The following is a 14,747-nucleotide window of genomic DNA, read 5'->3' as shown; positions in this document are numbered from 1 at the left end:
ATATTCTAACTAAAAGATTTTTTTTTCAAGATTTTAACTGTCCCTTTAAGTGCAATTGTTTGAATATCTCTTGCACTTGGTTCACCGGGTATAATTGCAAGTTAGTTTTTGAAATTCTGTTTCATGAGTTCAGTTGCTTCTATAATTACTGGAATAATGGAGATCTTCTTTAAATTCCAGTTTCTTTTCATGTCGACCTTGGTATTGTATTATTATTCCACTCTCGGCTCTGTTTAACCCAGCCTGATTGGGGCCACTAACTTCTGGTAAGGTTGCTTCTTTCTCCCTTTTTGTCCCATATTACTATGTTAGGTTTAACAGCTCCGTTTTCTAGGTATGTAGTTGTAGGCATTGCATAGTCAGAGTGGATGGTGTATGACTTATTTCCAACTGTTCTTTCTGGTAAACATGTTTCCAGGACTTAGTGCTGCATTCGATATTCAACTTCTTACAGATGGTCCAGTGGATATATTTGCACCCTCCACTGTGTTGCATTGTATAGTATTGCCCCCCCCCCCGATACAATTTTACAGCTGGATGTCAGGTGGCTCACACTCTCTACTTCTTCTTGAAAATGTTTGAAATGCAAGGCTGAAGCTTAAGGGTCTAAAAAAGAAATTGAAATTCAGAGAATCTTACCTAATTGGTAGCATAATGACAGTGAATAAAATTTAATGCAAATCTGAAATATTTGAATTTTCAAATGAGAGACTGTGCCCATGTTATGTCCCCGAAAACACATTTGAGGCAAATCAAATGTAAAAAATATAATATAAGTGCTCTCGTTTCCATTTTGACCAAAGTTAACACACTTATACAACCTAACATCACAAGTGCATTTGAGAAGTTTTATCACTGCACAAACAGAAGGGCCGAGCATATAAAAATCAACAGTAAGTTCTTTTATAAGACAGGGGAGCCTTCGAAATGAATGTTTCTGTTTAGAGTACAATTGGACCATGATACTTGACTTTCGCATGTCAAACTTTAATTCAAGCCATCATCTAAAAATAATTTTACAAAATCAACAGTAGGCTCTCTACAGTGCAATGTACTTAATGTATTGTGGACTAAGTCGTTGCAGGGAGGCATGTAAAGCTTCCTGCTAGTTCACCAAGGTGGGTCCACAACTAGAGCAGGCAATCAATGGATTTGATTGAAAAATTGGTGATTTCATTGATTTAGATGAAAATAGAAGTATTGGAAGTGTAAAATATTTGTTGATCCTCGTTCAATCCCGGGCAACGTCGGGTCTCCTGCTTGTTTTTAAATAAATATTAGCAATTATTTAGTGTTTCAAACTTACGTTATTTTCAGTGTAGGAGATGATAATTACTATGAGTTGGGAGATTTGAACACATTCACAACATCACCTTCGACTTATATATATAGTAAGAAAAAGAATTGAATGGAAAAAGTAAATATTTATATATATAAAAGCGAAAATGTATGTATGTATGTATGTATGTATGTATGTATGTATGTATGTATGTCTGCTAAAAACTTTTGACCGACGGAACAAAAATTCACAAACTTTGTCTCATATGAAAGCCCCATCCTCCGGACGACAAATATCGAAAAATTGGCCCAAAAGAACATCAGAAGTGCGTCAACTGATCGATTTTCTCCAGGGGGAGGCCCCAAAAAAGTGACATTTTAATGTTATTAAACATTACATATTTTTAAATCGATTTATAACTACCCCAAAAAATACGGGCGCCAACTCTTCTACATAAAGTGTACATGGAGCCGTTTATTTTAGGTCAACTTGTATTTAAAACCTGCTGAGTCGTGGCACGTGATCTTGACGTCAGCAAGCTGTAATGGCAGTCTGAATTTAAAAACATTGTTGTTATCGGTAAAACATTTTTTTAACCCTCACACAAGCTAAACTATGAACTTCTACGCTATGACAACGTTACCAAAGTTATTAGCACGTTAAAAATAGTTAGATACGATAGTTAAACGAAAAATAACAAGCCAAAAATGTGAAGTAAAAACAAATACGCTTACAAAAAATATTAACAATCGAAGTTTTTACAAAAAAAAAACAGCCAGACGCCATTTCTTTTTTAGTAACACTCTTTAGAGTAAGGAATATGAAGTTAGAGAGAGAGAGAGAGAGAGAGAGAGAGAGAGAGAGACATAAACAGAGAGAGACGCAAACAGAGAGAGACACACACAAACAGAGAGAGAGAGAGAGAGAGAGAGAGAGAGAGAGAGAGAAACGTTAACTTTTTCACCCCGAAAGCAACAATTTTCGACAGGGGGGGGTTCAACAACGCAGGCGTCAGATGACGTCATGACCTGATTTACTTTAAATAGTTGAAAAACCGAACAAATTTCATATACGTCGCTTTAGCTCAGGTAGTTAAGGCCTTGGTTCATTAACTAAACGTTTTGGGTTCGAATCGTGGTGTGAGATGGGGTTTTTTTTCGATTTTTTAATTTAAATATTGAACCCTGTATTATTTAAGCCATTTTTCACGTAACGTTCATTTTCCTGTTTTTTTTTTTACTTCGCTTATTCTTAGCGACACCCCAAAATACCCGGGTACCCACCGATTTTTAAAATTTTAATATCGAAACAGGCTTATTTAAGCCATTTTTCACGTGTTCGTTTTTCTGTTTTCATCGTTCGTTTGCCTTACGTTAGTTTTTATGTGTTTTTTTTTCGATGTTTTGATTACCCACCCCCGCTTAATTAAAACGTTGTTTTCTTTTCTTACTTCGCTTATAACAATGCTTACATCGTCATCGTCGTCGTCGTAACGCTCGACGACTTTCAAACATCTTTCACTTATTCGCTTATAACAATGCTTCATTCTGGCTGGCCGATTTTATTTTCAAACTTCGCCTCAGGGCTTCGGCTTCGATTCTAACCCCCCCCCGGTTTCTTTTTTACTTAACACCACACACACCTACAAACACCCGGGTAACGCTGGGTACCCCTCGCTAGTCTATTATATAAATCTCACCTGTTTGAATGTATTTATGTATGTATGTATGTATGTTTGTATGTCTCACTAAATCTTTTGACAGACGCGGCGGATTTTAATGAGATCAATATCGTTTTGAAGCACGACGTCTCGGACGACAAATATCGAAAAATAGGCTAAAAACATTAATTCCTTCACCCTAAACTCGGCCGTTTTGTACAAGAAGGGGTCGATTTTCTTCGCCAACATTTTAGCAAGTAATCGTCACCATTGGATTGACTTCACTTAATTTAATCGCTTTTGACTTCTGGTCCAACCGTGAAGACGTTGGCTAAGATGTCACGTTTTTTTTTTTTTTAACCTTTTTGTTCTCCTCCACATTACGAGTTCGAGCCTACCTGACTACTACCACTTTTTTTTTTAGCATCTCTGTCTGCTGTTCTTTTCATTCCCGCCCCACTTTTTTCTTTTTCTTTTTTTTTTTTCGGGATTCCTTACTACACCACCTACACACACCCGGGCAACGCCGGGTACCCCCTCTAGTATGTTAGAAATTTACAATCACATAAACTCATATCGTGACACTTTTATATTTCTTCTTTATTATCCAAAGACTTCATCTGAAATATATGAAGAAATCATGCATTTTCTTTGTTCCGCCATTAATGATCATTTTTTTTTTCTTTCGTTCCAGGAAAGTAGTGAATCCCAAGCAGGTGTATCAACAGGAGGAGCTATAGCCGGGGCAGCAACGTCATCCGGTGGGGGTTACTTGGCAGATGCAATTTCTTTATCTAGCAACGATAGCACAAATGATTCAATGACAGCTGAAGAGAACAAACTCCGAGGATACTGGAATCGTCGACTCGATTTTATGCTTTCATGCCTTGGATATGTCATTGGTCTTGGAAACGTCTGGCGCTTCCCTTATTTAGTCCACAGAAACGGTGGAGGTAAGTTAGTCAGTCAGCAAACGCTTGGGGGTGACCACAAGGCCACTCAAGTTGCTGGCCGTCTAATAGCTTATATACGGTATAATCATGTTGACACACTGGTTCTTGTTAGATCACCAAAGTTAAGCAACATTGAGCCTGGTCAGTACCAAATGGGTGACGAATTTGGGAATACCAGGCGCTGTATGTAGGAGGACGTAAATACCTCTCTGTAAGAACTGCAAAAATAATAAATCAAAATAAATTAAAACTAATGTTGTCATCTTACCTGATGGGGATATACAAGTGGCTGCGGACTGTTTGTGAATTTAATATTCCCATGGCGCTTTCTCTTTTGGAAAAAAACTAGCTCAACCCGCTGAGGGTGAGTGCTGCTTCGGTATAGTAAAGTATCTTATATAAATATAGGTTTTGTCCGTTCGCCAGTCGCAAATTTTTTAAAAATGTAATAAATACATTTGGGAATACCAGGCGCTGTATTTAGGAGGACATCAGCACCTGTCTACAAGAACTGCAAAAACCTTAACGTTATCATCTTCCCTGATGGGGATATCCACGTAATTTGGAATGCGGGAGGGGCGAGGGTTGTGAATTTGATATTCTTTCATGAAACTGTCTCCTTTTCTAACAACATGGTCATCCTGTGGCCGTTAATGAAGACAGTAGGAAAACAAATAAAGTAGAAGATAGCAGATAACATTTGAAGTGATAGCAGATTGTGAGAAAGAAAAGAAAGTGATTCACACGTGATATATATATATATATATATATATATATATATATATATATATCACGTGATATATATATATATCACGTGATATATATATATATATATATATATATATATCACGTGATATATATATATATATATATATATATATATATCACGTGTGAATTACTTTCTTTTCTTTCTCACAATCTGCTTCAGCATCATCCTGCTATTTCACTTCAAATGTTATCTGCTATCTCCTACTTTATTTGTTTTCCTACTGTCTTCCTATATATATAATATATATATATATATATATATATATATGAAAGAATGAGGAAAATGTGGGGTATGAGTTGAAAGAGAGAGAGAGAGAGAGAGAGAGAGAGAGAGAGAGAAAGAAAGAGAAGTGTATAAGGGTAGATATTTGTTTATTTTGAAAGAACGTTTTCTCTTTATTTGCCGATAAAGTCAAATTAAAATGATCCTATCATTTTAAAGAATTTAAGTAAAACAGCAGATGTATACATGTGTGTGTGGGTAAATATTTAACCGATAAACTCTAAAACTACTGGTTGCATTAATTTATTAATTGCGGACTATTATCCTCATCTGTTTAGTTGTTGCTTCACGACGTTTCAGCCAACTATTCGTCTGGATAGGAACTCCGAATGTCCTAACTGCATCCTCAGCAATTACTGCCTTCCATAGTTGTTGTCGTCTCACAACGTTTTCGCCAAGTAAGCCTCTGGCCGGCTTTGGGTAGGATTGAAACGGCTATCTTCTGACAATTCTCACCTGGAACCGTAGAGATTCAACGTCTCTATTCACTGCACCATGAGCCCTTCGGAATAGTAGTCTGCAATATATAAATTAATAAATAATACTCATCTCAATACATGAATTCCAATTAAATAATATATACTGGTTGTATGAAATTAACAGGAAATAATAATCATACATCAAGGATGGTTTATAATGAATAAAATCTTTGTTTGGATGGATGAATAACACGTACAGGAATATGTCGGCAAATGCAAAATGTTCATTTGAACATGCCGACATATTTCTATTACATATTAATTTATTTTTATTTACTTTATTAGTTGTTGTTTTTCATCTTTTATTGGTTTGTTTATTCACAACGTTTCGGCCAACTATTCCTCTGGCCTTTGTCAGGTGGTAACCGCAACGGATAGGAACTTCGAATTTCCATACTGCATTCTCAGCCATCACTGCCATCCGTAGTTGTTATCGTCTCACCACATTTTGGCCAAGTAAACCTCTGGCACGCTTTTGGGTGGGATTGAAACCGCTATCTTCAGACAATGTTCATCTGGAACCGTAGAGATTCAACGTCTCTATCAACTGCACCACGGGCCCCGAAGGGCGATCAAGGTTGGATTCTTTGATCTTATAAATCCACGTTTATTTATTATCTGATCTTCCATAGTTGGGTCCGTACCGATTGGTATATATATTATTCCTTAATTGGAATTCATTTTTGAGATGAGCATTATACATATTAATTTATTTTTATTTCGGACTATTATTCTCATCTTTATTAGTTAGGAGATTCGAAGTTCCTCTCCGTCGTGGTTACCACCTGACGAAGGCCAGAGGAATAGTTGGCCGAAACGTTGTGAATAAACAAACCAATAAAAGATGAAAAACAACAACTAATAAAGATGATAATAATAGTCCGAAATAAAAATAAATTAATATATATAATGCTCATCTCAAAAATGAATTCCAATTAAGGAATAATATATATTCCTATTAATAGGAAATATAAGAGGCACTTGATAGAGTTTAAAATTTAATAGTTTAAAAGACCAGAACAGTGCATTTTTTTAAAATCTGAACTTGCAGCAATATAAGATTTAAAGTAAGTCTGTAGCGCTGCCCCTGTGTTTTGATGAGAGTGACATCTTTGAAAAGTGCTAAGGATTTGCTGGAATGTAGCTAAATCGGCGAATGAAAAGATGGATGAAACGTGGATGCAAAGTGCTAACTCAGCAACTGGATTTGGAGAATGAAAGCGAATGAAATATGAATTAACAAACACAATATCAACAATTTTACAGAGATGTAAAGTAAACTTTGAAAGATCAAAGTTTGTTGAGTAGTTTTAAAGTTCTTGAATAAGAAATGGACACAAGCGTCAAAAAGTTCGTTTCAGATTTCTGTTGTGTGTGTGTGTGTGTGTGTGTGTGTGTGTGTGTTAACATTCCAAAATCTTAAGATGTATTTAATTCTCACGTATACTCTTTCATTCATAAAAATATGAATAAATATGCATGTAGTTGACTAACGATATACAGTAAAAATTCATTTTATTGAGCTTAATTAATTGTGACAATTGAAAAATCTGATCGCATATATACCTTAAAAGTATATATTTCTTTATAATCCTTAGTGCAATGGTGAGAAGCCTTGACTGTCATTTGGGCGGTCGGGTTTCGATCCTGGCTTGAGGCAGTTGCCTGTCTAGCCACACCGAGGAGCTGTGAAACAGCAAAACAGTACTGTATGTGGATGACTATAATGCTCCTTATCTTGGGTTGAGCATATTGGGAAGTGATATACAAACTGCCATTAGCATATTAAGCGACACCCTTTGTGTAAACAAATCGAGTGGAGGTATTTGGACGATGTCAAAAACATCAGCATAAGCAGCTGTATAGCGCAATGGTGACAGGCCTTGACTGTCATTTGAGCGGTCAGGTTTTGATCCTGGATTGCCTGTCTAGCCGCACTGATGAGCTGTGAAACAGCGAAACAGTGTATATATATATATATATATATATATATATATATATATATATATATATATATATATATAATTATGTTGACATACCAGTTCCCATCAGATCACCAAAGTTAAGCAACGTTGAGCCTGGCTAGTACCAGATGGGTGACCATTTGGGAATTCTAGGCACTGTATGTGCTTTCTGCTTATCTCGGCATTGTTTCCAGTCGTCCTGAACCTCCACTTGCCACTGGTATTCAATATGGTCGACTCAGGGGAGGTGTGGTTAGAGATTGCGCAACTCTTGCCACAATAAATTCATGCACAGACACCCTTACCATGGGTATCCATAATCTGTCAAGACTGAAGAAAGCCTTTATATATATATATATATATATATATATATATATATATAAAGTTTAGTGGTTACATTTAAATTCTGAAAAAACAACATATAGACACATATATTCGATTTAAGAATTTATTGTTTGACAAAAGGAATGTATAGAAGGGGCTATGTTGATTTCCTTAATCCATGGATTTTCAATAAAGGCTCATTTCATCAGAGGAAATGAAATGCGGTTAGCAAAATGTTCAGCTGTGAATAGACACTTATTTTGCTTTTCAGCACAAATATTGAAAATAGTTTTTTAAGTGGTGAATTATAATTATAGGAAAATAATTATAGGAAAAGGGAATTTGATACAATCTGGGTAGTCCATTATCGGAAGGAGTACAATGTCCTCCGGGGTTATAAATCCAGGTAGGCAGAATATTGGTCCAGGGGAAAAGGCAGCAGTCCCATATAACAAAAAAAGCGTTGTTGCTCCTTATTGATTTCCCGAGAGGTATACGGGACAGCCTTATTTGTTGGTGCGTTGAGTGTGTTTTGGTAGATGTAATCCAAAATCTTTTTAGGTGTTGACACAGTGTATCAGATGTTGGATGGATATACCATAAACTACATGTGCCAATAGAGATAAAAGGGAGAAGATCTGGATAGATAGGGAAAGAAAGAGAGAGAGAGAGAGAGAGAGAGAGAGAGTTTATCTTCTGGATAGCTGAGTTGTTAGATAAATATTTGCACTTAAAGGAATTTCAGCTTAGATAAGGCACTAATATAAAATAGACTCATCACAGGTGTCACCCTGAAGAATCTTGATTTCGTTGACCAAGTCACTTTTTTATATAGATTTGGCTAATTTGACATAGACTTGTTATTTTTTCGGTTTGAAACGATTCTTATTGGTTGGAAAATATTGAGTTAACACATTCCTGTGAAAACTCTGGCTTATTTTTAGAACTGAAGAGGAAAGTGTATCTAAACAAACTGGATAAAGAAAGAGGGTGGCTATATAAGCCATTCGCTTTTCTGTGTTCATTCACATCTCACATGTCGATGTAAAAATCCAACGCCAAACTGCTGTGAAAGAAGTGAAAAGGAAAGAAGAAGAAAGAGTAAGCTATACGAACAAAGAAAGAAAATAGGTAGCTTAGGTCAGCTTATCCTATGCCCGTTTTCTCTCACACATTAATTTCTAATCTACCATAAATCTAATACTAGAGGAAAATGGAAAGAAATTTTCGGATTTAACATCTTCAAATAAATTAAACTGCAAAATTTAATAACACTGTTATATTCTTCCCCACTGGAAGGAAAGCCTAACCGTCTGTGTGACAAAAAGAGTTCAATTAAATTATACTTTTAGTTTTCTTCACACCAACGGCACTTCGTCTTAGATCGTCAGTGGAATCAGAAATCACACTGGAAGAAAGAAACCATATTTGTCTTGAATCTAGAAGGATCGTTTAATATGGACAGACGATGTTGTTTTCATTCTGGTCAACAGCAGGAGAAAGAAAGTGCTGAACTGCAGATTCTAAAGGGCCTTGTCTACTTGTTTTTTTATTTGGAATTAAGTTATTTCTTAGCATGCTTAGCTCATAAAACTTATCTTAGACTAACTAAAATCTCTCTCTCTCTCTCTCTCTCTCTCTCTCTCTCTCTCTCTCTCTCTCTCTCTCTCTCTCTCAGACCTCCTGTGATGTCCACATGTTACCACATTGAGTAAATATTCATCTTTGGTTTAGCACATTGATCTTTCTAACCCTTTACTTGTCACATTTCTTGTCATTCTCAACATACTTGTTACCTAGCCTCAACTACTGATGCAATTCTCTATCTATATAAAAGCCAAGTACGTCCAAGGATGGAATACTGTTGCCATATCTGGGCAGGAGCTGCTAAAAACAGCCTATCCTGCCTTGACAGAGTACAAAATAGACTTCGTGGCTTATTGGGGGGTGCCCTTTTCTCTACCCTGCAACCTCTCTCCCACAGAAGAGATGTTGCGAGTCTATCCTTGTTTTATCGTTATTTCCATGGCAGCTGCTCGTCTGAACTCCAATCTCTGGTCCCCCCTCGCCAATCTTTCACGAAAAACACCCGTCTAGCCGAATCCACTGTGAAAAATTTCCCCCACTCTTTATCTGTGCCTAAATCAAAACGTGGATTCCATGAGCAAAGCTTCTTTCTTAGAACTGCATGCCTGCTTCCCACCTGACTACAACTTGGATGTCTTCAAGTCCAACGTTTACAAATTCCTAATGAACCGCCCCCTTAAGTAAACACTTCATCAAATCTCCACACTAACGTAATGTATTTGCAATAACCCTTATCCCTGAGTGGCTTCCGGACCTTGATAAGTGGTGATCACTGTGTAAAAAAAAAAAATAAATAAATAAAATATACACTAGATCAGCCATTCCCAACCTTTCCTTCATCATTGATCTCTTCGATTTTTTTATGTATTTCTCCATTTACCATCACAAAATAAGACAAAAGTAAGATTTATTGTTTAGGTTTTGTATAAAAATAATATTATACATAACACAACAACGAAATCAAAATCATATTGGCCATATGAATCCAGGTATGTTCGTTTCTTAGACATGACACAATCTGAAAAAGAATTATTTTTAAATTATCTGGTACTGCAATTATTTACCCCCGACTATATAATTTTTTACTCTCTAATGGTAAATTTACTCCTGGTTGAGAACCTCTGCCCTAGATGGTCTACTCATCGAATATGAAACAATATAAGGAAATAGGAGTTTAAATTTTTTTTTTTTTAATCATATTCGCCCTAAAACATTGCCACTGAGACATAAGGTGCTACACTGAATTAGGGATCATGCCTACAAATACTATCTAAGTAGGAAGTTGAACAGTGAGATGTTTGTTCACATTACATTTAAATTTATGCATGTTAGTACAATCTAGAAAGAAGGAAGCAGGAAGGATCTACAGGTTTTTAGGCATCAGATTTTGCTGCTTGTCATGTTGATATTTATGTTGAAGGGGCACCAGTGCTAGGAGTTTATCAGAGCACATTTCATTAACGTGCCTGTAAAGCAAGCACACGGATTCAACATACTGATGGAACAGGGGTTGGAGCCAGGTTGACAAGGCGGGACCTATTAGATTGGGAACTCTTTTTTGGGCTCTGTTTAATAGAGAGAGACTCGTGGTTGATGCACCGGCCCATATGTGGCAACAATATTCAATACATGGGTGAATGGCGGTTTTGTTAAGATGTCAGATACTGTCAGATGTGAGAAGAGGGAGCCCACCTTATTTGCAGTAGCCTTGGTAATATCTTCTATGAATTTGTTTGAATTACTGCTATCTGTGAATGTTAGGTCGAGGGGTTTAAATGATAAACTCTCAGCTAAAGTGTTATTATCGGGGATCGTTATGTCATTTGATTTTTGATTTTTTGTGCATGTTTTACTTATCAAGTTTCTAATTCCATTTCTATTTTTTTTATTTATAGGTGCATTTTTCATTCCATACATCATCATGCTGATCTTTTGTGGTATCCCACTAGCATACATGGAATTGGCATACGGACAGTATGGTAGCCTTGGTCCAATTACAGTGTGGAAAGCAGTACCATTTTTCAAAGGTTTGGAAATTTTTTTTTTTTTTAATCTCTTGCTGATTCAGATGTGATATTTACCTGAATCTGAAACGATGCAATTGCTTCTTTTAATACATAGTTCAGTGTACTATAATATTCCAGAATAATTCACCATCTTTCAATGCTCAATTCAGAGGGATCCTAGATATGACCTTAAACTATATCCGATGGTTAGGCCCAGCTTGCGGGCGTTGGCGAGTGTGGAACCACCTTCTGCCATTGCTCCCAGATCCACTCTGACCTAGAGTGGTAGTATCTGTTAGGGTCCCAACTACGGATTAAATAGAAACTGACTTGAAATAATATATATATATTCTATTTAAAAAAAAATATCTTCAAAATAATTGGATTCGGCATTAAATAACATGAAAAGGGTTGATATGCCGTAAAACAAAAACAACCAACCAAATCAATTCAGAGGAGGGTAATGTAGTATCTGTTTTGTTGTCATGACATCATCTTCTCAAACATTACATCCTCCTTCGGAAGGAGGTTCTGTTGTCATTATATCATCTTCCAAAGCATTATCTCCTTTTTCTTTGAGAAGGAGGGGAGTAGTCTAGTATCTGTTCTGCTGACATGATACCATCCTTCTATGCATTATCTCTTCTTTTGAAGATGGTGGGGTATATGTTCATTAATCATATATATTAGAGTCATTCTATGGTCATCCTGCGGCCGTTAAGAAAGACAGTAGGAAAACAAATAAAGTAGGAAATCGATTTATCAATGGACAGAAATTTATTCTTAATACAGACAATGAGAGGTAAGAGTAGATTTAAATTCGAGTGTGACGAATGGAGATAGCAAAAGAATTGAACAATAGATTGAGAGTTTTATGACGTCAGGGAGTGCCATGGAGTGCGATAGCCCAGCCAATCAGTTTTTAAAAACAATAGAAAAGATGGACGACAAAGCTGGACTTAATGACAGTCAGTGAGTTTTTTGTGACAGTCGGTGAGCTGGGACTTTACAAAAGTCAGAGTTGATACTGAAGCAGATTGTGGGGTGGAAAAGAAAGTCACACGTGTTATATATATTAAAGAATGGGGAAAATGTGTTATATCAGCGAAAAGAGAGAGAGAGAGAGAGAGAAAGAGAAAGAAAGAGAAGTGTATAAGGGAAAATATTTGTGTGTTTTAAAAGAACACTTTCTCTTTATTTGCCGATAAAATCAAATTAAAGGGATCATATCACTTTAAGGAATTTAAGTAAAACATTAGATGTATGTATGTATGTATGTATGTATGTATGTATGTATGTATGTATGTATGTCAGATCATGTCATATGCTACTGGTACCATGTAACCCAGTACTACCTGCCTCATGGTTGGATCACCGGCGACTAAACTGGTTCCCCCACCAGACTTGTTTGGTGAGGAGGGCGGCTAGTCTCCCTGAAGGATTAAAAACAAGACCTTCCAAAGGGCGAATGAACTCTTTTTCTGGGTCAACAGCCAACTAGCATCGTGTATATTTGTGTGTGTATATGTGTATTGGGGTGGAGAGGGCTCCCGTAAGCCGTGGTGAAGGCAACCTTTCTAAGAGAAGCAAATCTCTGAATTAAAAAACCATAAAGCGGAAAACCAGTACTCGCATTAAGCTGGTCTGCAGTTTAATTTGTTTCTGGCTATCTTGCTCTTGCTTGTTGCTGGATCTCAACATTTTGAACCGAGAGAGAGACTTAGCTGTCGTACAAAGCTAAGACTCTGTAACATCATCTTTGTATAGATACTCCCTCAGGTATTTGGGCTCATGGATTTTTAATGTCTGATGGAGTGGCACTCGTCTGACAAGACGTTGCAATCATCATCATGTATGTATGTATGTATGTATGTATGTATGTATGTATGTGTGTGTTTGTATAAATATTTAACCAATAAATTCTTAAATTACTGGTCGCATGACACTGAAATTAACAGTAAATAATAATCATTCACCAAAGATGGTTTATAACGAAAAAAACCTTTGTTTGGATGGATGAATAACACGTACAGGAATATGTCGGCAAATTGAAATGCAAAATATTCATTTCTCCTTGCCGACATATTTCTATTACAAGGAAATTTACTGTTGAAGAAGCACTTGATAGTCAGAATTTAAAAATTTAACAGTTGAAAAGATTAGACCAGTGTATTTTTTTTTTAAATCTGAATTTGCAGCATTTTGTTTTTTAATCTGAATTTTGACTTCCGTTGGAGACAGACCATGGCTTCTGCCAGGTTGGAAAAGCTTTGAGAGATTGAGATGAACTGAGTGCAACAGACGAACCTAGCCTCGACAGGAAGTAATATGAACCCTAGCATGTAGAAGCACACTCCTAGAGTCCAACTAACATATATGTGAAGCATCAGCGTCTGTGTTTTTCTTGTGTAGTGTTTTGTTTTATTTTTCTACTTGTGGATCCTTGTGTCCCCTGTCAGTATGTAAAAGACAACAACATGGCCAGAACAAGAACGATAAGAATGGAGAACAAAGTTACGTCACACAACGGGTCGGTGAGTTTCTGAGTGGGATAGCATGTGGTATCACACTAGCAAAATATATGCTTCTTCTAGTTACATATTTTTGCTAATATAATTATAATACAGGTGTTTCGATAATATCATTATTTGGTGGGGACGTTAAAAGCATAAATGAACAATAATAATTGACTTTATGTTTTACAATGAATTATTAGTGCTTCCAGGTCATGTTTTTTTTTCCTGCCAAAACATGGCGACTTTTACACCTGGAGAAGGTCGGAGGTTACATCAATTGAAAAGTTGTGCAGATAACATTCAAGATCAGAACAATTGTCCGATTAATTGAAATAATACAAACGATTCCTTCCTCCCGCTCTCTCTCTCTCTCTCTCTTTTCTTTCTTTTTCTCCCTTTCCCTGTTCCCCCCCCCCGATAACGGGGCCAACAGTTTATTGTAGTTGACAACCCATGACGCTTCAGAACCGGATCCTGGTGGCTGGGCAGTCTTAGTCTGTGAGGGCTTACCCAGGAAAGTAGATGGGCGCACTGCAACATTCCACAATGACCCTTACCTGGGCAAGACAAACAATCAAAAAGGCCTAATTCGACTAATTCGCTGGTTATGCCAAACCCCATCATATAAAAGTGGTACCAACTTACTGACAACAATTAATATTCTTATTCCAAACTCCCACTAATAATAATTACTCTCCAAAATATGGTGGGAAGCGGTGACTGATAGTCTTGGTTATTTAAAGATTTAAAGAGCTTGAAGCATGAAAAAAAATATTATCGAAATGAACAGATTGTGCAAAAAGAGTTGATATGCCAAAAAAACAAAGCAACCAAATCAAATGAATTAATTCAAGCCAGAATTTACTTTTTATTAGTCGTTTTAAACGTTTCAAAATTATTGTCCAAGTCAACCATTTCAATTTATTAT

General features: G+C 36.5%; 1 protein-coding gene across 4 annotated transcripts in view; it reads left to right on the top strand.

Annotated features, from left to right (window-relative positions):
* Positions 1-14,747, top strand: part of LOC145291281 (uncharacterized) — a 682,583-nt gene that overhangs the window by 590,226 nt on the left and 77,610 nt on the right. For all 4 annotated transcript variants that reach the window (XM_080136928.1, XM_080136924.1, XM_080136927.1 and 1 more), the window contains exons 14-15: positions 3,634-3,892; positions 11,193-11,324. In XM_080136928.1, coding sequence (XP_079993054.1) covers positions 3,634-3,892; positions 11,193-11,324 — 391 coding nt within the window. The remainder of the gene's footprint in view (positions 1-3,633; positions 3,893-11,192; positions 11,325-14,747) is intronic.

The sequence above is a fragment of the Euprymna scolopes genome, chromosome 12, assembly GCF_053919585.1.
Source record: "Euprymna scolopes isolate OS-2025 chromosome 12, ASM5391958v1, whole genome shotgun sequence".
Taxonomy (NCBI): domain Eukaryota; kingdom Metazoa; phylum Mollusca; class Cephalopoda; order Sepiida; family Sepiolidae; genus Euprymna; species Euprymna scolopes.
Note: the sequence above shows the minus strand (reverse complement) of the source record. Positions and strands in the feature narration are given on the sequence as shown.